General features: G+C 37.2%; 1 protein-coding gene across 1 annotated transcript in view; it reads right to left on the bottom strand.

The window, feature by feature from the left end:
* Positions 1-8615: 8615 nt before the first annotated feature.
* The window catches only part of LOC137852937 (vesicular inhibitory amino acid transporter-like), a 31381-nt gene continuing 15580 nt past the window's right edge, over positions 8616-24416 (bottom strand). Inside the window, exon 3 of the mRNA XM_068675090.1 lies at positions 8616-15115. Within this exon, the coding sequence (XP_068531191.1) occupies positions 13964-15115 (1152 nt within the window). The 3' untranslated portion in view covers positions 8616-13963. The remainder of the gene's footprint in view (positions 15116-24416) is intronic.

Below are 24416 nucleotides of genomic sequence, written 5' to 3'. Positions count from 1 at the left end.
CTTCCTTCCTTCCTTCCTTCCTTCCTTCCTTCCTTCCTTCCTTCCTTCCTTCCTTCCTTCCTTCCTTCCTTTCATCCTTCCTTCCTTCCTTCCCTAGAGCTGTATTGAAATTGTACATATTTGAACACCTAACATGTAATTGAAATGATGTAATGTAATTGAAATGATGTAATTGAAATACCTGGACAGATCAAGGATGTCTTTGAGAGATCTTCTGTCTGAGATACACAGTTCTCAATAAGTATCACTTTTATTTTTTAGCAGCAATATGCATATCAGAATGAGGAGCACAGCTAGAGTTCTTTCTCCTCTTAAATAATTTTTCCAAGGCAGTACCACACTCACAACATCTGCTTAGTAGATAAGAAAGTTTATTTCAAAAAAACTCAAGCCATGTCCAAGCAAACAGAAAAGAAGAAAATATGAAAGTGGCAAATTAAGCACAATAACAAAAATCACAGACCATCAACAAATGTTTTAAGGAATACTTACTAAACCCATATAAAATAGCAGCAAACTCTTCCTCAAAGCTGTGGGGGAGTCTCCCTTGGAGTCAGTAAGGCCAATTGACATATAAATGAGAGGATGAGATACAGCAGGAAAAATAAAACAAAACAAACAAACAAAAAATAATGGTATTCTTGCATGTTTCTTCAAGCTGGAAGTCTTAGGAAATTCATACTCCAGAAGTCTTCTATACAAGGACAAATCAGGAGATCTGTTTTAAACTGAAATGTCTGTGGAGGAGGTTATAGAACAAATTTACAAAATGAACAGTAGCAAACTACCAGGACCATATGGTATTTACCCAGGAGATCTAAAGGAAATTGAGGATGAAATAGCTGAATTACTATCTGTGGTATACAGTCTCTTTCTGAAAACTGCCTCTGTACTGTGGAAGATGTGGAAGGTGGTGATTGTGACAGTAACTTTTAAAAAGCATCTCATTTAGGAATTCTGGTATTACAGACCAGTGATCTGAGAAGTATGACACAATGTGGAAAAAATAATCCTAGCTTTATATGCAGTGTGAGAAACTCTTTACTAAATACTATCACTCATTAAAAAAAAAGTCTAGGAAATTTAACACATAACTCTATGAAAAAGCCAGTTTTATGTTCAGTAACAGTCAAGGAGGCAAGTACAAAATATGATAGAATTTTAGGGTATTACACTTATTTGGCATATGAGCCCCTTCTTAAAACACACACCAAACAGTATTCTATTTTTTTCAGTTGTTCTGATAAGCATATTACCTTTATTTCCAAGCCACTTGTATTGATATGTCTTTAGACCAACACAGCAAGAACAATGCTACCAATAAAAGATCAGGAAATTGTTACTGCAGGACTTGAAAACACAACAGTGTGTCAAGCTATGACCCTTCTTTAAAATTGTTGCATATCTGGTCCTCCCCCATCCCCCCACCCTCATCTCTCATCCTCAGAAGGGACAGGGCAGAACTGGAAAAGGTTCAGAGAACAATAGCAGTCATCAAAGCAATGAAATAAAGTCTGTAAGAAAACCAACTAAATTGTTTAGGACTCTTCAGCCAGGGAAATACAACTTAATTTTGTATAGTTATCATGTCTTGGAGAAGGTGAACAGTCTTTTTCACCTACAAAAGCTAGTCAGAGATCAAATGATAATTTTGAGAGGTAGGTTGAAAATAAACAAAATTAGTTATACTGTAGAACTTTCCCACAAGATATTTTGATATTAGAAGTGTTCAGAAGCTTCTGGACAAATTAAGAGAGGAAAAATCCACTAGATATTATAAGCATAAATATAATACTTCTCATTCAGGACTTTGATGAACTACTACTTGCTGGAGATAGAAAAAGTATTGTGGGGAAGTAATGGCATATTCTGGTTTGTTTTTTAAACCATTACCAACACACCTCCTATTTGTCACTGTGAAAGAGATGTTATATTTCTGGATGGAGTTTTGATCTTATGCAGTAAGCTATTGCTACAGTCCCTCATTTTCATATAGGGATACCCTATATGTTACAAGGGATATCAAAGTTAATTTCTGAAGTCCCTTTTGCACTTGGTGTGTGGACAGAGTTTAAGTCACTACCTTATGGCATGGCTACTGTCAAGATTGGGCCTCTCAAGAATGCAAGATGCTTCATCAGATCTTGAATAAATGCAAATAAAATAATAATAATAATAATAATAATAATAATAATAATAATAAAAAAGAATAAACAGTGTTGGTCTGAAATAGTAAATTATTGTTTTGTATCGATTGCACGCAACATTGTACCTGTAAGGAAGTGTGTGAAATTCTGTGCAATAATCTTAATGAGAAGGAAAAGCAAAAATAAAACATTACATAAGGAAAACCTGTGCCCATGAATCCTTAGAGTGAGGGCAAAAATAAAAAGAAGTAAAAAAAAATTATATTTTTTTCTGTAGCAGGATTTTTTTCAATGTAAACAAAATTAGATGTCCTCTCAGGCTTAGTAACTAAATATTACACAGTAATAAGTTCCAAAATTCTATCAGGAAAGGGATTTATCAGTACAACTCTGTTGCCAAATTAGTGTTTTTTTTTTTGTTTGTTTGTTTTTTTTTTTTTAGAAAGAGGTCCTCATGTGGCCATTTTCCACACAGTTCCTGATGATGGTGGTAGGAAAAAAAGAACATTCCTTGACAGTTTGAGCTTTAACTGCTGATGAGCATTTGACTTTTATGACAACCCTTGCTTTGTAAAGGTAAAAATGGATGTAAACTATTACCTTCTGCTTGTTGCTCAAGACCTTACAGGAATTAATTCCACCCTTTTTGGTTTCCAGAAACAACATTCAAACAAAAAAAAATCACCCCTGCATTGACTGGCAATTTTGCTAGCAGCCCACAATTCCTGTGGATCAAATGACTGGAGTCTGACCTCATTTTTTCTCCATGGAGACAATAACTATAAAATAAAATTGCATGGACTGGTAGGTAGGGACCTATTCATGCAATTTAAACTGTACTCCATTATAGGAAGAATGAGTAGAATTTTGGTGTAGGAAATAGAACGACATTTCTGTTTCCAACCTTAGGCAAGTCAGCAAGTCACTTAGCTCTACTTTCCTCCTTTCCTTCCTTCCTTCCTTCCTTCCTTCCTTCCTTCCTCCCTCCCTCCCTCCCTCCCTTCCTTCCTTCCTTCCTTCCTTCCTTCCTTCCTTCCTTCCTTCCTTCCTTCCTTCCTTCCTTCCTTCCTTCTGAACCTGTTGATTCTTTTGTTGGTTCTTTCATTCTTTCTTTTTTCTAGCTTTATATTTATGCCATCAGAAGTATAATGCCAGCAATGCATGTCCTTTGCACTGCAGTAATTCCTGATAGTTACCCAGATGCAGTGGCTCTAAATTAATACAATAATCAATTGTCTGGACCTCACTTATTCAGGGAGATTTGACTTCATTTAGCCACTACACACTGTTAACCACTTCGTAACCCATCGTAACGTCAAAATTGTAAAGTTTTGAATCTTTCCTAGAAGTTTAACTATAGCCAGTGACAATACACACCAGCATAGTAATGAGGAGAAAAATTTAATTTATTTGCTGAAATCCATGTGTTTTACATCTCATATGTGTTAAGCAGGTAGGATACTGGGTAGGATACTCCTCTGATACTGGGCTGGGTTCTTCCATCCAATTGGGTTGGGAGATATTCTGAATTCAGTCAAATTTCTGAGGAGTCTCCTCAAATGATTTTTTTTTTTTCTCTCCAGCTGTAGCTCCCATTGAACAGGCTTTCTTTAGTAAGGCAAAAGGCAAACAACCACAATATCTTTCTTTTTTTTTTAATGGAAAAATAGCTCTTTGAAACAAGGGGTGAAGAAAGATAGCAAAGAGAAACTCAGTTTACTTTTTTTTTTCTTTTCTTTTTTATTTTTTCTTTTTTTTCCTGCTAGCTGTATAACAAGAAGAGTGTTTCTAGATCTAACCCCAGAGTGTTTAATTCCATGGTGATGTTAGTTTGATTCATTTCATCACAACTGGCTTTTTAAGTTGCTTTTAAAAGATGGAAAATTCTATGAAATGTGCACAGTTATAGCAATGAGCTAATAGGGAACAGCCTGCTACAGCCTAAAGTATATGAGACCTCACTTGCCAGTCTAACAGTCATTCCTTGTTGGTATGATTGGATTATTTCATTGGATTATTTCCCAGATGGGCATTAATGTGTTTGTAGGGCACATTCAGTTAAAGGGTCAATGTTTATTAAAGCAGCAGATATTGCATTTGCTCTGAGCTTGTAATTAAACCAGCAGATTGCTGTCTGTTTTGCCTTTCACACAGTAGGCATATCATATAACAACTCTGGATAATCTTTCCACCTGCTTCTTACAAGAGCTTTAAACTAGAATATATTATAGGCTTCTTATATTAACTGAAATAATATTTGTCCATAAAGGTAAGGTTTTCAAAGAGTATGATTTACACTCTGGAAGCAAGGAATTTCCATATTCAAAGACCTCAAAGGCCTCTGCCTTGGTTTACAGATTTGTTGTACCTTCCTCCAGAGTTCCCTGCTCCTGCTATTGAAATTGTGGAGGGGGGGCTGATCTTCTGCAAAATAAATGTGATTTAGGTCTATAATTTCTGAATAGATGATACTGTACGTATCCATTCTTGCATAACAGCAAGATACTGATCATATTGTAATTCAGTCATATGTTTAATGTGTTCAATATTAGTAATATTTTTTGTCTTACAATTGTCTGTGCCTGAATTATCAATTGTATATATTATCAGGAAGATACAAAATTGTTTTTTCTTACCTATCTTGTCTCATCCAATTCCATTCTGTACTTTATTTTATATATTTTTCATATGTGATATTATATACTGTTTCAGTTCAATGGTGAATGAAATTATGTTTCTTATACATAATATATTATATATTATGTACCAGAAATTAATCATTGAAATGAAGCAATCTTTTTATCAGTAGTTTTAGTAACATCAAGCAGTAAAACACAGTAGTCCCAAGCTAAGTTCACATCTCCAAGACACTATTTCTGCCATAAAAAAAATCAGTATCCCTTGGCTTTGCTTGCCTTATTCTACTCTAGGAAAGAAGTGTCAGAGAAACATCCCCAGATTCAGCCAAGAAGAAGTCTGCAGACCTGAAAAATGAAGGCAGAAAGACTTATGGGTGTTCAAAGCAAACTTTTAACCATATGTCATTAAGAGGCTTCATCTCCTTAAAGCCTCTTCCAATTGTACTGGCTTAGCACAATTCCAGAAGCTTACCAGTCCAATCACCCTAAAAGAATCCTAATCAGACCTTAAGCTGTAATGCTTCATTGACAGAAGAGCTGGGCACTTGGGAAGATGTTCCATTTGTTTCAGCCAATGGTCTTGTCAAATCACCGTATTTCCAACTTGTGGAGATAAAATAGATGAAGTGCTATTGAAAATCAAGGTCAGTCTTTTGTGTTTCTCAGTGGACAAACAAGTTAGGCCTACAAGTAATTCTTAGTAGCCTTGAATCATGTAAGATGGTTTGGATCTGCAATATGGGCTTGAATTAACAAAATATTGGGATGATGCTCTGCAGTAAGCATAGAAGTGTCCTTCAGAGCTAATCATAATGTCCATCCTAAGAGGACAGACATTCTACAGGAATTCTTCAGGAATTCTGATCCAAGTCCTTCACTCGCTGAGGTCTGTGGCCTCAACTGTCAAAACTCCTGCAGATTGTCTGTTGTCTTGAGTGGTGCTGCTTCAGGACTCTGAAAATAGTACTGTTGTACTCTTGACTCCAGTGATGCACGAGGCACTGGACTAGAGCTCCCTCTTTGGACATGTTATGGGAAGATTGATAATTAAACATTTATGATGATTATTATTTTATTTTATTTTATTTTATTTTATTTTATTTTATTTTATTTTATTTTATTTTATTTTATTTTTGTGAGCAGAAGAAAGTATGATGTTTAAATGATTTTGATTAGAATTGTAGAAGTTTCATGGTTTCATCTGCTTGAAACATGTGAGACATAAGTGTGAAATATAAACTATCAGGATCAGGTTGAGTTTACCTGTAATAACTCAAGCAGCTATATTTTATTTGGTAGTAATTTGTTTTGATTTGCATGACTTCTGTTCCTAAAAGATGAGGGTTGAGCCCACAACAGCAAGGCATGTGATTAATATGGTTAGAAAAATGGTGGGAGCATTCACTTTTCTGCTATTTTTTTATTCAGCTGACCATCTGTGGTAACCAGTCTGTGAGTTTATTTGCTTGTTTGCAGTTTATCATGTAAAAGCAACACACTGCAGTAGCACCACTGAACTAGGAGGCTGCCCACTTATGTTTCCCTTGCACTGGCTGCTGCATTAGGTTAAGAGCAGCTTGTGGAGTCTTGGTAAATTTGTTTCTTTCCTGAAAGCTGTTGAAAATACAAAGGGGTGAGTTGCTTGTGATGTGCAAGTGAGAGAGAGAGGCTCAGCTGCTTTGTACTTTGTACTCAACAGTACAAAGTGGAGAATGAGGGGACATCCAAGAAAACCAGGGAGCAGACACCTCACTGGGACTTAACTGTGATGGAAAGCAGTCGTCTTCTAGGGAGCAAGTGGAGATAGTAGAATTTGTTGCAAACCAGAAAGTCTCTGATTTGCAGAACTGAGGGTAAGACTGAAGGAAGAGGTTGCTCCTATTATGACATCTGAGCCAGAGGAGAAATTTTCTTATAAATCTTCTGTTTCTGTTCTGCTTAAGTGTGCATGTTCATCTGAGTTTCTGTACTCTAATAAGACAGCTTTTGGAAATCAGTGCTCAAGGTGTTCTGGGAACACACACAAAAAAGATTGACCTACCTTCAAAATTTTACCCAGTTCAGGTTCCCAACATACCACACTTAATAAAACTTTCTCCTGAAGTGTAATTAGCAAGTCTGAATGGACGAGATTAGTGTTGTCTAATAAAACTGATAACTTAATGCCTGTTCTGTGTTCCCATCTGATGCCTCAGCTGGCAAGACATTCCACTCTGTAGCCATTACTCCTTGGATTAATTACCAGCTGATTAAATCTCAGGAAAGCTCTTCTATCTTGTGGACTGGGTGCTAGCCATGCCCCCTGCAAGCAGGTGTGGGAGCAGATATTTTCTATTGATAGGGGGTTATGCCTTTGCAACTGTGTAGATCATCGTGAGTGGTAGCACCAGAGATGCAAGCCACAGATGGCAACAAGGGGATGCAGCTGTCTGCATAAGGCTTAGTATCCCTGAAGCAGCTGCGCTGGGAATTTGGTAGATGTAGCATGGCTTATGTGTGTTGAGTGCTCTCCTTTAATCCTTCTGCCTTCACCTTATCTTTGCTTATTACATTATTATAACAAATGAGCATTGCTAAAGTACTAATAATTTGGTAACCTGTTGACGTGGCCCCTAGCCCTGTGGTCTCTGGGTTCCTGTCTTAAGGTAGGCTACACTTCGCATTCATCACTAATTATTCTCTTGTCCTTTTTGTTTGTTTGTTTTGTTTTGTTTTGCTTTGCTTTCCAATTTGAGTAGGAACAATTTTATGTTCATATTTAACTATGGGCATCTGGCTCCTTGTGTAGGAAGTATAAATAGCGTTTTAAACAGTAATCCATGACACAAGTTTTAACTGTTAAAGTCAGTCCCTTTTGAATCTATCACTGAAGTCAGAAGACAAATATAAAAGATAAGCTTAATAAAATACTTACATTTGATCTATTATTTAAATTCTGTTCAGTTTTGCACAAAGAGAAATTAGGGTTGTCCTTACACTTTTCACTCTCTCTTCTACAGCACTCTTTGTGTTCCTTTTATCTTCATTTGCTTTTTCTTTCTCTAGTCACTTCTAAATTGTTCCTCATGATCCTTGTCCCTTACTCCTTCCCATCCCATTAATTTATTTGATTAGCTATTAATAAATTCTTTTTATCTTGTTATTCTGTGTGCCATCATTAGTGCATCAGTGCTAGCTCCAGAAGTGTACTGTATGACTTCTCTTGATCTTAGAGCAAATCTTTTTCCCTTAGGCATCCATGCAAAATTTGGATTAGTACTCAAGTTACATCCAAGGTTGCCTGATCTCCTGATCATGTATTACATACTCTCTGGAGGGAACCGGCTCTTGCTCCAGTTCTCTGGAGCAAGATTCTGAGGGAACAGATAGGCTAATTAGGTGCCCATTACCATTTGAAGAAGCTCACAGGGGTACTTACATCTTGTGGCACCTGAGGAGCAACAGAAGTAAAGCACAGTGTCACTTTTTCCCAGCTCCAGCCTGGCTGGAGTTTGCTAGCAGGTACCTAAGCAGATGTAAACCATTCCCAAACTGGAAATACTGCATAGATACTAGCTTTGGTTCTGGCCTAAAGTGCAAAAGACCCTCTGTGGTGTTCTTTGGAAGAGGACTTTTCCCAATTTAAGATCTTCCTGCTTTGTCCTTGAGGCTACAAGGCAGCAACATTTTATGGCTAGTGTGTAACTCTGCCTCAATACTATAGGAGAGGCCAGGAAGTGGAATAAATAAGGATGCAGAGAAATAGAATTTGCTTATAATATTATTTATTCAGCATTTTTCTAATTCATTTGGAAAATGGAAAACATTAAATATCACAGCAATAGTTCCAGATAAAATATTTTTTTTTTAAATGTTTTGAATTCAACAGAGATATCAGGAAGTAAAAGAATGAAAATTGTTCACACAGAATATATCAACTTACATCAGGCAGAGAAGCTTGAACTACTGCTTGTGTGAAATTATTGGAATATTTACAGGCAATGTTATTCTTATATCAGACAGTTTTCCCTCCTTTTCCTTCTTCTTTTTTCCTTCAGAGTTTTTTCCTTTTTATGATTTTTCTTTCCCTTGTTGCTTGCTTATAATTTCTTAAATTTTGTCTCCTCACTTTTTGCTAGTTCCCCGTTTTCCTGTTCCAGTACCCCAGGTCCCTTTTCCCTTCCTCTGCCCTTCTGCCTTTTTGTTGCATTTGCTCGATTTTTAATTTCTCTCCTATGTGCCTTCATCCTTTCTCATCATTTGCTTCTTCCCTATAATTACATATCTGTTTCATTTCCTCTAATCTCTTTATATTTCTATCTTAAAAAAAAAGAAAAAAGTGATGACTGTGAGGATGACAATGATGTGGTATAGAGAAGAGTATTAAGAGTGCTGGCTTCCTAAATTCTGTTGGTGCTCCATTTTGTGTCCTTCCACATTCTGAGTATTGGTCTTGCAACTGTAAAATGGAGATTTTGGTATTTTCCTCCTTCAAAGAGGCAGGAAATATATTTGTGTGAATACAAATATATTAGAAGTTTGAGAGGTTATCGCATAAAGAAAAACAATGGCACCACGTAAGGATAAAAAATAGTTAACTGCAAAGTGGCAACAGCTTGACAAATATTTAAGCAGTGGATGAAAATGCTTAAGTGCTTTCTAAACTGTGTATTCTCAAATTCATTACCAACTACTAGACAACACAATAATTTTTCCAAGAATTTATTTCCCATGTGAATACTAGGGACAAGTAAATCTGAACATACTAACAAAATAGTTTTCGAGATACATCTCCTTTCCTACTCAATTCTGGAAGATAAACATTTTCTAAGACCAATATATCTTCCAGGTTATTACTAATAATGCATAAGAACTGAACAAATGTTTAGCTGTAAAAATCAGCTATCAGTTTTTAAAAATTTGTAGATCTGAAAAGAAATACTGAAAATTGAAACTTGATATAATGAAATAGACAGGATACCAGATTTGTTTCACTTTTGTACAACCATATTTTTAGAGTAGCCAGTTAATGTAAGAAATAGTGTATTTCTTACACACAGTTCAGAATTCACTTTCCAATAAAAATGAAGTGAATAATCAAAGATGAAGAGTTAATGAAGTAGTGTTAGCCTCAAGAATTTCTTTCAATGGCTTTTTTGATGTATCTCTAACATATCAGTAGCATCAAGAGGGAAAACATTTATCTCACTACTGGAAAAAGATAAAAGATGTGATAATGTGGAAAATAACCTCCAGTTATAAAGTAAGTGACAGTCAAGCTTTGGTGTAAAAGTGAATTAAACATTGGTAATGGACTATAAACATTATAGACTTTGGTCCACTGAAGACAATGATTATAGTTCCACTGAGACAGTTGGAGACAGGTTTTCACCCTAACTTTAGATTTAAACTTTTGCAAGTTTTCTTAAATAAACACTTGAAGCTCCTCAGCTTACCTGCAGGAGATATGTTAGTTGATCCTACAATTTAATTTTAGAGTTATCTGATTGACTTGAATCTGCATAACTACTTCCAGAACTACAAATCTGGAGTCTGGTGGTGTTGTCACTGCAATCCCTATAAAATGGGAGAAGCGTTTTGAACAACACTTGTGATATTCTTGCTGAATGAAAACACGATCCTTTACTCATACCTTTGCTGGCACAATAAATGAGGCAAGACTGTTTGTAAATGCTTTATTTCAGTATATAATTTGTTCCTTAGCATGTTTTTCTCACGTTTACTACTGCTTTTTTTTTTTTTTTTTTTTTTTTTTCCCTTTTGGAATAACCTTTGATAAAACACAATAAAATATTACAATGAATAATCCAGGAGAGACCAAATAATAGATTAATAATGTTTAGTCAGTCTTTTACTTTTCTAGCTTCAGTGGTTCTAATGATTGGTAGTACAAATTTAGTGACAAAAACACCCAATAGTCATTATACAGATAAATGCAGTGCCTTCTGGTTTGTAATTCCTAGTAATTCCGTCTTTCCTAGATTCTCTAGACATTTATATAGATGGAACTTAATGTCTACTATGGACAGTTGCAAATTTAAGCTAAAGCTGGGAAGGGACTCTTTGTCAGGGAGTGTAATGATAGGACAAGGTGTAATGGCTTTAAACTAAAAGAAGGTAGATTTAGATGAGATACAAGGAAGAAATTCTTTAGTATAAGAATGGTGAGGCACTGGCACAGGTTGCCCTGAGAAGCTGTGGATTCCCACATCCCAGGAGGTGTTCAAGGCCAGGCTGGATGGGGCTTTGGGAAACCTTGTTCTAGTGGAGGTGCCCCTACCCATAGTAGAGGGGTTGGAACTGAATGGTCTTTAAGTCCCTTCCAACCCCAAATATTCTGTGATTCTATGACTCCTTGAAATATTTTATGTACATTTTAATAGAATTTTGCCTTTGGAAAGAATTCAGAAATAAGTTTATAAATAAAATTATGCATTTGTGTGTTTTAGGAAATGAATTTTCAATGAGTCAGCCTTATATGATGTGTATTTACTTTTGTCTTTAACATGTGCTGAGTATATTCAGGCTTCAGCTGTATGTGTATCTTTGCCTTTCTGAGTTTGAAGGTTCATTTAATCTTGTTGACCCCTGAAGACAGTTTCTCCTGAAGATGTCTGGCCACGGCTTTAATGGGAAGCTCATACAGCTTTTGTGTCCTACAACAATGACACACTTCAAAATTGCTGAGTGCTGGTCACAAAAAAGGAATCTTGAACTACACTTCCTCTCTTATTCTAGTGGTGTGTGCTAAGTGACTTCTCAAGGCCTTCCACTCGGATGACATTCCTTTCAATTTTGTGCATTTACAGTTATATTTACTTGATAAAGCACCATAAAATATTACAATGAATAATTCAGGAGTGGTCAAATAATAGATTAATAATAGTCCCTGCAGTTCCTTAATGTTAAGTGATTAAATGATTAAATAAGGGCAATAAGTACTCATCTTACAAAACATGAATCATCGAATCATCTCCCTTGGTAGGAAAAAATGTACATAAGTGACACATGTTTGTGGGGGAAATGACCATCTTTGGCTTAAAAGGAATAGGCATTGGCTTCCTGAAAAGGCTAAGAGAAAAAAATCCACCTAAAGACAGCTTTAAATCACATTGATAAGCCACGGAATTCCTAAAATTGCCATATAAAAAGCTACTTATCCCATTTCCAAGCCTTTCTGGGTAGCAATTTCAAGAATTTCTAAAGAGTCAGAGTAAAAAAGCCATTAAATAAGAATAGGAGATGAGAGGAAAAAAAAAAAAAAAAAGGTGAATAATTTGTGGAGAGTTGTTAAGTAAATTAGCTGAAAGAATTTTTATAGAGCTCTTTCGACTATCACTCTTTGTCCTCAGAGATTTACCTAGAATAACTACAACAAAGACTATTCCTGTATATTTGTTTATCTGTGAAACTTCTCCACACAATAAGTAATGACATCCTTTCATTGACATCATCCAAGTAATAATATCATTCTGACCGTGTCATAGGGGTAATAACAGGCTTTCAGCTACTTCACTGAGTCTTTGTCATTCTACACAAAAATAAAAAGACTTCTTAAAAAATGCATACTTTCTATTCACTCCAGTACAAATCTCAGTATCAATGAATTAAACTGTTGTGGATTTAAGATAAGTGCAGAATTTGACCCATTGTAACAAAGAAATAAAGCAAGTTCTAAAAAACTAGTTAATTCATCAGTTTTCTTAATATATTTGTAATTATATAATACATTAATTCTAATAATGATTTCATCACTATTCCACGCATGACAAGTGTACATTAAGAGACAAAGAAAGGAAGAGGGTGACATACAAAGCTTATTAGGACTCTCTTAAATTTAATTGCATGTTATTTATCATTCAGCACATAAGCCTTGAGAGGTCACTGTTGCTCATGCAGGACAGAAACATTCATGCTAAGATGCTACATAGAAAAATAGTTTACTTAAGCAGTTACTAGTGGGCTTTTTACTCTGTGATCCAGTCTCATATTGACTTGCAAAGGTTTTTTATATAACAGAGTAAAAGGTTGTGTGAAATTGCTCGTAAAGAAAAAGCAGACTTTCTTTTTCAAACCATTACTTTAATTACCTAACATAACATAAGTTTAGTACAATAAGATGATATGTATTCATTAAAGTACTCTGATTAGATTGCTTCTTGTCATAATGTTTTATCCCTAAAGTGAAATACATTGTGATGCTGATCTTTTTATTAAGATGATATCTTTTAAAGCTAAAGATCCAGTAAGTTGTATAGAAAGTTAACTGAGTGTCTGTTTATTGAACTTGATTTACTTCATCGAGCTTTTAGGATCATCAGATAAAATAAAAAGATCAAAGAAATTTCCTGCCTAAGACAGAAAGTGAACTGCATATTAACTTATTCCAGCTACCAATGAGACTTGTTGTAACCCAACCAATAGAATAACTGCATTGCGGGGGCATGAATCTTAGGAATTATACTTGTAGAAAAGCTGCAGTCATCAGCTACAGCTTCTTTTAGAACAAATTCCCTTTTCCATGACTGTGAGTTGTTAGAATGTCCCTTTTACTTTGACAATTCCCATCTGAACTCATGATAAAAACAGGCTTTCAAAGCTGTAATAAACTGAGTTCTCTTTTTGCCTACTTGCTTGAAAAACAAGTAGTAGAGCTTGTCTTACATCAAATATGGAATTCACTGATTTGTTCTGTTCACATGTTGGATTACATTCTGCCAATGCTGTGAAATTACATTTTATCAATTTGCAATGACAGTTCTCTCAAACTCTATCATATCCTTTAAGCTAGATTTCATAGTTTTGAGAATGAGCAGGATCTAACCTTGTGAGACATTCTGGTGAGATTGGTATCCCTTGCAGTAACCTTTTTAGGATGTGCATGTCTTGTGTTAACAAAAATACATAGTATTATTTTAATATTATTTTGATGCTGAACCATCTCCAACAACTTCCTTCCTCCCAACATTTTAAATGTGGGTCATTTTGTACATTTGGGCTATAAAGATTATTTTTCAGTTTGGTTAGAACCACATACTTTTACAAATTAAAGCCTTGATCCTACAAACATTTAAGCATATGCTTAATTTTACTTATTGATAAAATCTGTTATATACTGACTAACAGGGTAAAAGTGTTTGTAAGATTAGGGCCTTATTTGGCCTTCTGAAAATCATTTTACCCTTCTCCAAATACTTTAAGTAGCCCTCTTATTGAGCAAACTATGCCTGCAAGGCTGCAAAGGAAACCCAAAATAAAAACAGAGATATCTGCGCATTTCTCAGAGAAGGATAGTTTTTTCCATTTAAGTTTTAAGTGGAAGAGAGAAGGAAGAAGAAAAGTCATAGCAGCACCTGTTATACTGCCTGTTAAACCCATCAGCAGGGCAAAATGTGGTATGAACATGGACATCAGCAGAGTTAACAGGAGAAATGAGCCTCTTAGACCCAGAGCAAACAGTGGAGAACTGTAATTGGAATAGTTGCCTCTAGAAATACAAGCATACACAATTTCTGTGGCTGCAAAAAAGGGCAAAGGGTAAGAAAGAAGAGCCTTGGTTAAAAGACACAAATTCACTAGGGTTTGAAGAAATGATGGCAGGTTGTCAGTAATAACTTCCTTTGTCTCCTCACCCCAGGTTAAGAATGCAGTCAGGGCAAAGGTTGTTTTCAAGACACAAGCAAAAAAATGAGTCCAATTCAGCATGCACCTAAATTCCCCTGGTTTTCTCATGTTACCTTCAAGTGTGGGAAGAAATATTTGTGATGTGTAACTGAAAATGATCACCCCTATAGAAATCAAGAAGTCCTCAAACTCAATTGAGAGTTTGAATTTTGCCCAGGACCACTGATGTATTTGTGTGAGACAGTAAGTCATCACTACAAAGAGAATAATGAAATGAACCAAGGAGCAAAGCTGGCTGAGTTTGGAAACAATTTTGAGAGTCTTGATAAATACACAAGGCAGCAATGTAATAAATGCAATTACAGACCAAGTTTTCTCAGTCATTGGTACATATGGAAAACTGTGTAACAGCAAGTTCCCACTAACAACCAGATACAAAATACATGTCATGATCAGTTCCATAACTTGGGTCACATTGACAGCTATACCACCTAAGTTTGGAGATAGCTTTCTACAGCACGCATTTGCAATGTCTTCATATGTGTCCCTCACTCTTATGAGCTGCCCGTCTTCATTTTCTTCATACAGGCAAGTGATTAGAATTTTGCCTGTATAACAGCATAACACTGCAGCCAAGACAATAAGAAACAGGCCACTGTATCCACTGTGGAGAATAGCATATGGCAATCCTAGGACGAAAATTCCCTGAAGAGGAAAAAGAGAAAGAAAAGATAACACAACATCCCTGAGGCAAAATGTTTACTAGAATCCACGCTCCCCAGCCTGCCCTCCATTGAGTTTTGCTTTCACTGAACTGCAAGGTGGAAGTACTGCTACATTCAGCTAAGTAAGCAACCATCATGGGAAATGTGTTCCTTTATGATAAATTAAATGATTAGCAAAAATAACTGTTCTTATTGACACACATGCAATGATAAGCTAGGAAAAAGAGTGGGTGAATGACAGAGTCACGTCCTTAGTTAATAAGTAATGCTGATGTGATTAGAAGCACATTTTAGAAGGTTCAGGGGCATTTACTCAGTCAACATGCATATAATGAAATAGGTTCAATAACAGTAAAATTAAGCAGCTATACCATCATCATCTCCACAACTTTCATTTAAAATAAAAATAACACTGTAGATAGATCCAGTAAGGACAATTCTCTTCAGTGTAAAAATTGTTAACACACCTCTGGAAAAAAAAAAAGTGCATTAGAGTGACATCAGAGTTTGCTTGTGTTTCCTTCGTGGCTTCTGTATGCCTCATGCAGCCCATGCTCTAGTTAAGTCCACTACTAAAGCAATTCTCAAAGCCGAGATTTTAGAACATGCAAACTTATTTAGCTGTTTAAAATGGGTGAAACATGTAGACATACGTTTCTGAAAGGAACAGAATTATATTTTTTTTAATCTAGTAAAAATGTGGCACTTCACTTTCAGAGAACCGTGTGTGTATTTCTTTGTCTTTTTTATCTATATTTTGTCTCTTCTTTCTCTGTATTTAAGGACAAATTGCACTTTTATGTGGTTTAATTTCTAACAGCACAGACCCAACAAAACCCTTGAATATAGCTATTCATAAAAAGATCTAGTTTACGAAAGAAGCTTTTGTGGCATTTCTCTTTTTTTCAAAGCTGAAACTAAGCACATTAGTCGTAGTGGTTAGGAGGTTTTTTTGTTCTTGATGACTGAAGAAAGGTAGGAAGGAAACAAAGTACAGTTAACTAGTTCTACAGAAATTTTTACTTCAGTGTTTCTTACAGCAATGATGATACGATGAAATAAGAGCATTCATTCTCATTCATGACCACCACTTTAGCCTGATAGGACTTGATTTGGACCAACCCCATCTTAATTTTATTTCTGAGCAAACCTGAGCAACTCCATTCTGCCCTGCCAAACCTGTGAACCCCCAAGAGAAAGAGGCCTCCTTTGTACATCCTGTAAGCCATCAAGATGGCCACTTGGTGGCTCACAAACCAGTCGGATCTTCTTGGCATGCTAAATTTCATTTCAGCATTACCCAGTGGAATTCATTGCTACCCTCTGTTTTAAATGAAATCCTTGCTACCATGTACTAACCACCAGTGGCTTTCTGAATGTCACTTGTTACTGGGTTACTGTTCTAAACTGCCAGTCATGGCTCTTTTCATAGTGAATTGGAATCCCTCCAAAGGAGGGTGACGTGCATCAATCTCATTGATGGGACAAATCCTGTCCTTTGGACATATACCTCTAGGAAGAGGAGGAGGTCTGTTGCATACAGTTACACTGTGTGCCTGTGCTTACTGGCTCAGAGACTTGCATTTTGCTCCCCATGAAAAATGGTGGACTCTCATTCTCCTTGAGGGGAGCGACACATTTCTCCTCTCTCACTACCCGGGTGAATAGTGTCACTAATTGCTTTCAGAAGTCAAGGCAGAAAAGGTGAGTTTAACTGTCTAAACCTTGATTTCTGACTTTTTCAGCCACAATCTTTGACACGAGACCACGTGGAGACAAGTGTTTCAGGCATGTTTCTGTCTTTGGTATTTTCTGTCAACTGACTCAGACTCTGTAGCCAGCATGTTACTGCCTGTGAAGGCACCTAGGAGCCCAGCTTTTATGTGATATGTCAGAAGGTGGGTGCCTGCCTCAGCTTCACAAGGTTTATACTTTGCACCCCCCTTCTACATGGTACAAGCATTCGCAGGCCCGTTCCTATACAAAAGACTCTAAAGAGGGACAATTTTTCAAACACTGAATAATCATCAAAGTGTATGACGTATTCTCCTTTTCTTCCAGCTATGAGATAACACTACTTTTCAGCCCTACTGTGAGCCTGTATCATCAACCAGAGAGGAAAAATTGCATCAGAGAATTACTTTTTCTATTAAGTCCTTAAGTGTCCATCATATGAACCAGAGGCATTGCCAATCTCACCAGGCTTCACTCTAGATACATCTAATAATCTTCAGCATTCACCTGAATTAGATCTAGAAGTATCATATTAAAAGCACATCAGTACATCTCGATTAAATAGTCTACGCCTTTGTGCACTGTAATACAGGTACTTCAGTTATTACTGATATAACAATACAGTTATTGATTAGATATCTTTTTTTTGGTCTTTTTTAAGACTTCATAAATATCAGTGTCTTTTGTATAAGTCACAGGTACCATCTTTTGTATATGAACTTCGCTGAAGTATTCAAAATTTTACCATCTAATAATCTACTCTGCCATCTAATAATCTACTTTCTTAAAAAGACTAGATATCTGCCTGTATCTGGAATGCAGGTAGCACATGTGTAACAGTAACTTTTGCTACCATGCCATTTTTAATCATGGCTTTCACTGACTGGCAAGTTAGATTGTTGCCTAAAGTACAGAATGTGTTTCCTTTCCTATGAAAACTATCCGTGGAGAAGAAATTTACATAACAGATTGAGTTTACAAGAATCATAAATAAACCAAGTCTGTGAAACAGTCAGGAAGATAAAAGCCACAGTCATCTTCCATATTAACATAAGAACAATGATGTTTTCTCAGTTTCTTGCAACTTGTAGCAAGCTTATCTCATTTGTTCCACACTCACAGCATCATTATTTTGCCCCTTCACCTGCATTTGGGAGTTCAAAGAGTATCTGCTGACCTGAAGGGTGACTGTATAATTAAAATGCAGGTAAGTGTCAGCACAGGCCTTACCCACACAAAGGCTTTTCCCCTGCTGAATTTAGTCCATTAACGTTTATATGACTAGCCTCAAACTAAACCAAAGCATAAGTCTTTTAGAGACGTTATCACATTTGACAATATTTACAGTCCTCCCCACAGGTGTCTGCTTTTCCTAGTTTAATTGTTAGTTTAATCAGAGTATAACATAATTCTAACCTCTTAACATCGCTTTGTTGTTTGTTTATATCAATTTTTCTTTTGGTACCTAACACACACCACAGGATGAAGAAGATTTTTTTTATTTTTTTTTCAACTTTTGAATTCAGACCTTATTAAACAAATCCAGTCTTAAACAAATCCAGTCATTCTTCTTAAAATTACATAACAGTAATTGCCAATTTCAAGTAACATACAATGAACTTAGAATTTCTACACTGAACGTTTTTACAGAAACTAAATTTTCCTTCCAGGAAAATCATGTCTTCAACATGAATTTCACAGAATCAATTGCTGATGAGATCTGTATAAGGGACTTACTATTTCTGTGTCCTTCAACTTTCAGTTAATAAAGGAAAGCAAACATTGTGGACATAACTGGTTTTGCTGTTTTTTGGATGCAGAGCCTGGTTAGTAGAGAGAAATGTGAGAACTCTGAACATGCCAATATACTAAGTATGTATGAGGTGAAATGACACATTGCTTACCATGTCTTGTCAGTAATATTTTTTCAATTAAAAAAAAAAAAAGTTAAAAAAGGTTAAAAAAAAAAAAGTAACAACAACAACAACAAAAAGGTAAGGTTTATTGTATTAGCACATTGTTATATTTCTGCAATATAGCCAGAAAATGTTAGTGGTGGCAATGAGAGCTGAAAGAATGAAAGACTTTTTTTTCAGACTTCCAAACCCATTTTGGATTTGATCTTCTGTTCTTACTTTTCCAAAAGCAATACTTTCTGTTAGGACCATTTCCTGCATGTCAACAAGTGTAAATAGTTTCAAAGAAAAGGATAACCTTTAATGAGCACATATTTTGCTGTCACTGTAATAAAACAGCACAGGCACTGGGCTATGTTCTCTGATTTAAAGTTGTTTGGCAGCCTTCAAGTATTGCTTGAAGTGACTTATCTGTCGAAAATTCCTCCTCCATAGAGAAATTCTTTCATGGTGTAGTGTTGCTGAAGGTAGCTTTTCTGCACCTCTCACGAAGAGTGATTGTACAGAGAATGGGGACAGAGTGTGTCAGCATTTGACTGATTCTCTGCCACTGGAATTACACAGGTAATTCCTAAGCCATCTGCCAGTCCTTGTTTGGTCCAGCCTGTTCCCAGCACTTGTTCATATTGACTCTTCCGATCCCATCTTCTTGTGTTCAAATTATGGCACAGAGAGCCTTAGCTGTGAGGCCTCAATTAAAAATGAGCAGCAAAAGGAACATTTTCTTAAATTGCCTCTCAGAGCATAGTTTTAGTGTTTTGTATGGGAAGTGTACCTCCTTGAGTGGTTTTATTTTCAAAAATAAATTCTAGTACAAGAATAAATTCTAGTACAAAGCCAAATAGGTTAACTCTAAATATGCTCTTTTAAGATGATATGTTTATCATCAAAAATAAACATATCATCTTAAAAAAAGAAAAAAAAGTTGTTCATATAGAGTTCATTCCAGTTGTTAGAGTGGAGTAGAGAGCACAAGCTTACCCAGTGGGGTGAGCCTTCCTTGGCCCTTGTCTTCTAAGGCATTTATAAGACTTATTTATAAGACTTTGATATTATCACCCTAAACTGAACATGGACGTGGAGTGGCTAGTGGTGTGCATTGCCAATTAGTGAACACGTGTGCCTGTATGGAGGTCCCCACCAAATATCCGGAGTAGACTTAGCCGTAGGTATCTCACTCTAGAAAGAAGAAAGGACTGGGGGATGAACTGATGATTAGCCTTTGAAGAAATGGCAAGGACAGGAGTGGAAAGGGCATGCAAGGAAAGGTCAGACGTGGCTAGAAGCTATTAGCCTTGTAAGAATATCCCCAAGAGGAAGCACCAGAAATTATTGATCCACCAACAATAAAAAAACAAGCATGTCAGGATTTCCAAATTACATCTGCACATTAAAACATTTCTGCATTTGTTGATAGGTTGATTGCAATATTTGAACTACATGGTAGTGTTTTCCCCACCACGAAGACTGGCTGCTCATTTAAAAAGCCCAGATATGGATTTGCATAGAATGCAAAAAGTGGGTCATTTACCATCCTGACCTTTCAACACTAGTTCATCTCAGGGCAAGCACCTCCCCGGAGAATAATACTTGTTTAGAAAAATGTATAAATGAACACAATTAAGAACCCTGAGAAAATATCAAAATTTCTTGATGTTCAATTTTAAGACATTTTTAATCTCAAGTGAAAGCTTCGTTTTAAAGGCTGTTCTGACCAGAAATATGACACTTAAAAAATAATAATAATAATAAAAAAAAGGCAGATTGAAAGGTAATTAAAAAGTAATAAAGATTGAATTGTGGCCAGAGTTAAGACATGCCAAAAGACAATTGAATAAAATGGAATAAAAAGTGATGCTACAAAGAAAGAGAGAAAAAGATTTCACCTTAAGATTTAATCAGATGGAAAAAATAAATTAAGAAATGAAGACAAATTTAACTGAAAACAATTCAGTTAGTACAGCTCTGCTATATGCAGAACACATGCTAATATGCCAGACTGCTGAATTAGCTCTGATTGCCTTTCTCACCATCTGCAGTTACTCCACTGGAACGGTTCATTTAAGCCAAACTATATTCTCAACTATGTATTTGATTCCCTGCATGAATTTGGCACAGAAACTACACAGGAAATCCTCCTTCGCATATCTTCTTGGAAGAGCAAGGAGATAAATTCAGGAAGCATTCATTTTCATCTAAAATAAATTATTTTCCAGAACTGATCCAAACCTATGTTGCTGTGGTCTTTATATGAACATAAAACTTTAATAACTCTAAATTCAAAAATAGCAAATCCCTTAATCTAATGTTATGATAATAGAGTTACTTGCTTGCAGATGTCCATGGTCTTTTTTCTCTCTGAGCCACCACTATGATCAATAGTGATTTTGTATTTAATTCCAGATCACCGTTGACTACATTGACTAATTCTGGACCACATACCAATTAGATTCTATTATACAACCTTCTAACCCTACTGGAAATTCATGAAGAACCAAGGTGCAGAACGGTTGAGGTTGGAAGGGACCCCTGGGGGTAACCTGTTCCAACCCTGTGCTCAAGCAGGGGCACCTACCACAGGTTTCCCAGCACCATGTTCAGGCAGCTTTTGAGTATCTCCAAGGTAGGAGACTCCACAGTTTCTCTGGGCAACATGTGCCAGACAATAAATCTACATTGACAGTTACTTTTTTTAGGATCTGTCACTTAGGCAGTTGTTAATCTATTTAAGATGTATTTTATAGCTGCACTAATTGTTAAATCAGAATGTTGTGTATTAATGTGTCAAAATTCCTTTTGAGAGTCTAAATATATTATTTATATTTCACTGCCTATGTTACAACAAAAATTATATGAAGTGTACTTAATAAAGACTGTAAAGACTTTTTCTTCAAACCCATAGTGATTGACACTAATTATATTCCTAGCTTTTTATTCTGTATCAATTAAAACCCGCATTAACAACTACATTATTTTGCTCAGAATTGTTGATAGGTTTAACTAGGTAAAAATTATCTGGCTTTTAAAATAGTATTACGATTTCCATTGTCTTCTGAGAATTCCAAATATAATAACAATTACATATTATCAGACCAGATGAATCTTTAGCTAAGTCTCCCAAACACAAACTTCCTGGGCATTCTGCTTTCAAAATATTAATGAGATGACATTTTAACATCCATTTTAAATACTAACCATAGTTATCTAGTAGTTAGTTGTCCCTGTCTAAGCTGGTCATCAAAGCTTCCTCTATAAATCATACAAAAAAATAGGCACCTCAACTTATAACTCACCTATCTTAAGATAGATGGTTAGCAAAGATGAAATTAATTTCCTGCCAGAGATGCCTATTTCTCCTGCTGGGCAACAAATGGACTGTGGACAAATAGCTTAGAAACTCCGAGAGTTAACTTCTGAATGTCTCATGTGGAATAGCATGATGCCCATCCTGAAAATTTTCAAAATGGCCCACTATTATCCTGTGCTATGAGTACACCCTCCTGATTCCCTCCAAATAGAGACTAGGGCCAGTTGCATTTTTTTGAGAGTTCTGAACTCAGAACTCACAGAAATTAGGTTTTCCCTCTGCATATTTAGGAACATAGAAAAAAGAAAATCATATCTAGGATATAGAAATTTGGTGTAGCAGAATTTAGTGTGAGATCAGTGAGGAAGAGAAAGGTGATCTTATAATACCAAATTATAAGATTTGTTATATTACAAATTAGATATTATATAGATATTATAAGAAATGTTATATCACTGAGGCAATTGGCTCTGGGGCAGACACGTCCGCGAGATCACGGCAGGCAGGGCCTTTTTTCAACATCGAGGCCACTCGAGGCAGCCAATGCTGCTGCCAGGGCCCAGCAGCCCTCACGAGGGAGGCTGACAAGGCACGGGCAAAGCCAGCAGTGCGCCCTCCCTGGCTGTACAAGGTGGGCAAATAGGGCCGGGCGCCTCAGTCAGGGCACCTCAGTCCAGGTGGGGAGTGGCAGTGCACACAGGCAGGGCAAGTGGGGAGGGTCCCTCACTGCTCTACACTAACGGTCTTTGTAACCTGCTTGTAACCACGCTACTTGTAACCTGCTTGTGAAGAGCCCGAGCATGGTATCCACCAGGCAGAAAACCATGGCCTCTGCCTCTCCTGCAGACTCTCCAGCCACAGCTACTGATGTGGCTACCCAGACAGAGGTCTCAGGGAAACACACCGCCATCCAGGTTTTGGGCTGCAGGGTGTGCCTGAGTCTTCTATCGGTGTCCGACAGCAGCAGCAGTGGGTGTGCCCAGACTGAAAAATTACTTAGCCTAGTGGTGGAGCTTTGAGAGGAGGTGAGCAGGCTGAGGAGCATCAGGGGGTCAGAGAGGGAAATTGGTGGAAGCATACTCTACCCTCCTTGAGACAGACTCATGAGCTTGACACAACACAAGTAACATAGGTTCCTCTATCCCACCAGGCAGCAGCTACACAGAAGACAAAAGTTCCTCCATCCTGCCAGGCTGTAGGAGGGGACATAGGCCAAGGGAGGGAATGGAAGCAGGTTTCTGCTTGGGGTGGTAGGCGAGCCCTCTCCCTGCCCACCTCACCTTCCCAACTATGTTTGCATAACAGGTATGAGGTTCTAGAACATGACAGTCAAAGCAATGATGTAGATGAAAGCCCGTCCCAGTTGGAGGGGTTGACTAAGGCAAGGCAACCTACCCCCATGCATTGCTACATCTTCTGTCAAGAAAGAAAGAAGGGTTAACGTCATGGGGGACTCCCTTCTGAAAGGGACAGAGGGCCCAATATGCCGTCCAGACCTAACCCACAGGGAAGTCTGCTGCCCCCCTGGGGCTCAGGTAAGAGACATTGCTAGGAAAGTCACTCACCTTGTACAGACCTCTGACTACTACCGCCTGCTGGTTTTTCAGGCTGGTAATGATGAAGTAACAAGAAGTCTGAGAGTGATCAAAAGGTACTTTAGGGCTTTTAGGGCCAACCGCATCCTGGGGTGCATCAAACACGGCATTGCTAGTCGGTCGAGGGAAGTAATTTTCCCACTCTACCCTGCACTGGTGCGACCTCACCTTGAGTACTGTGTGCAGTTCTGGGCACCACAGTACAAGAAGGACGTGAAACTGTTGGAGAGTTTCCAGAGGAGGACTGCTAAGATGGTGAAGGGCCTAGAGGGGAAGACGTATGAGGAGTGGCTGAGGTCACTTGGCCTGTTCAGCCTGGAAAAGAGGAGGCTGAAGGGAGACCTCATCATGGTTTAGAGCTTCCTCATGAGGGGGAGTGGAGGGGCAGGCGCTGATCTATTCTCTTTAGTGACCAGTGATAGGACATGAAGGAATGGTGTCAAGCTGTAACAGGGGAGGTTCAGGCTGGATATCAGGAAGAGGTTCTTCACTGAGAGGGTTGTCATGCACCGGAACAGGCTTCCCAGAGACATAGTCACGGCAGCAAGACTGTCAGAGTTTTAGAAATGGAGTGTGCACTTATATAGTCTAATATGGTTTATACCTATTGTCTTCTTGTTCATTCCCTTGACACTTACTTATAGGTCAGTTTTTCTCTCTCTTCATTTGGTTAAAATCACTTTGCACTTAAAGTTAAGATGCACTATGCAGTTAACACATACCAACACA

The sequence above is a fragment of the Anas acuta genome, chromosome 3, assembly GCF_963932015.1.
Source record: "Anas acuta chromosome 3, bAnaAcu1.1, whole genome shotgun sequence".
NCBI classification, from domain to species: domain Eukaryota; kingdom Metazoa; phylum Chordata; class Aves; order Anseriformes; family Anatidae; genus Anas; species Anas acuta.
Note: the sequence above shows the minus strand (reverse complement) of the source record. Positions and strands in the feature narration are given on the sequence as shown.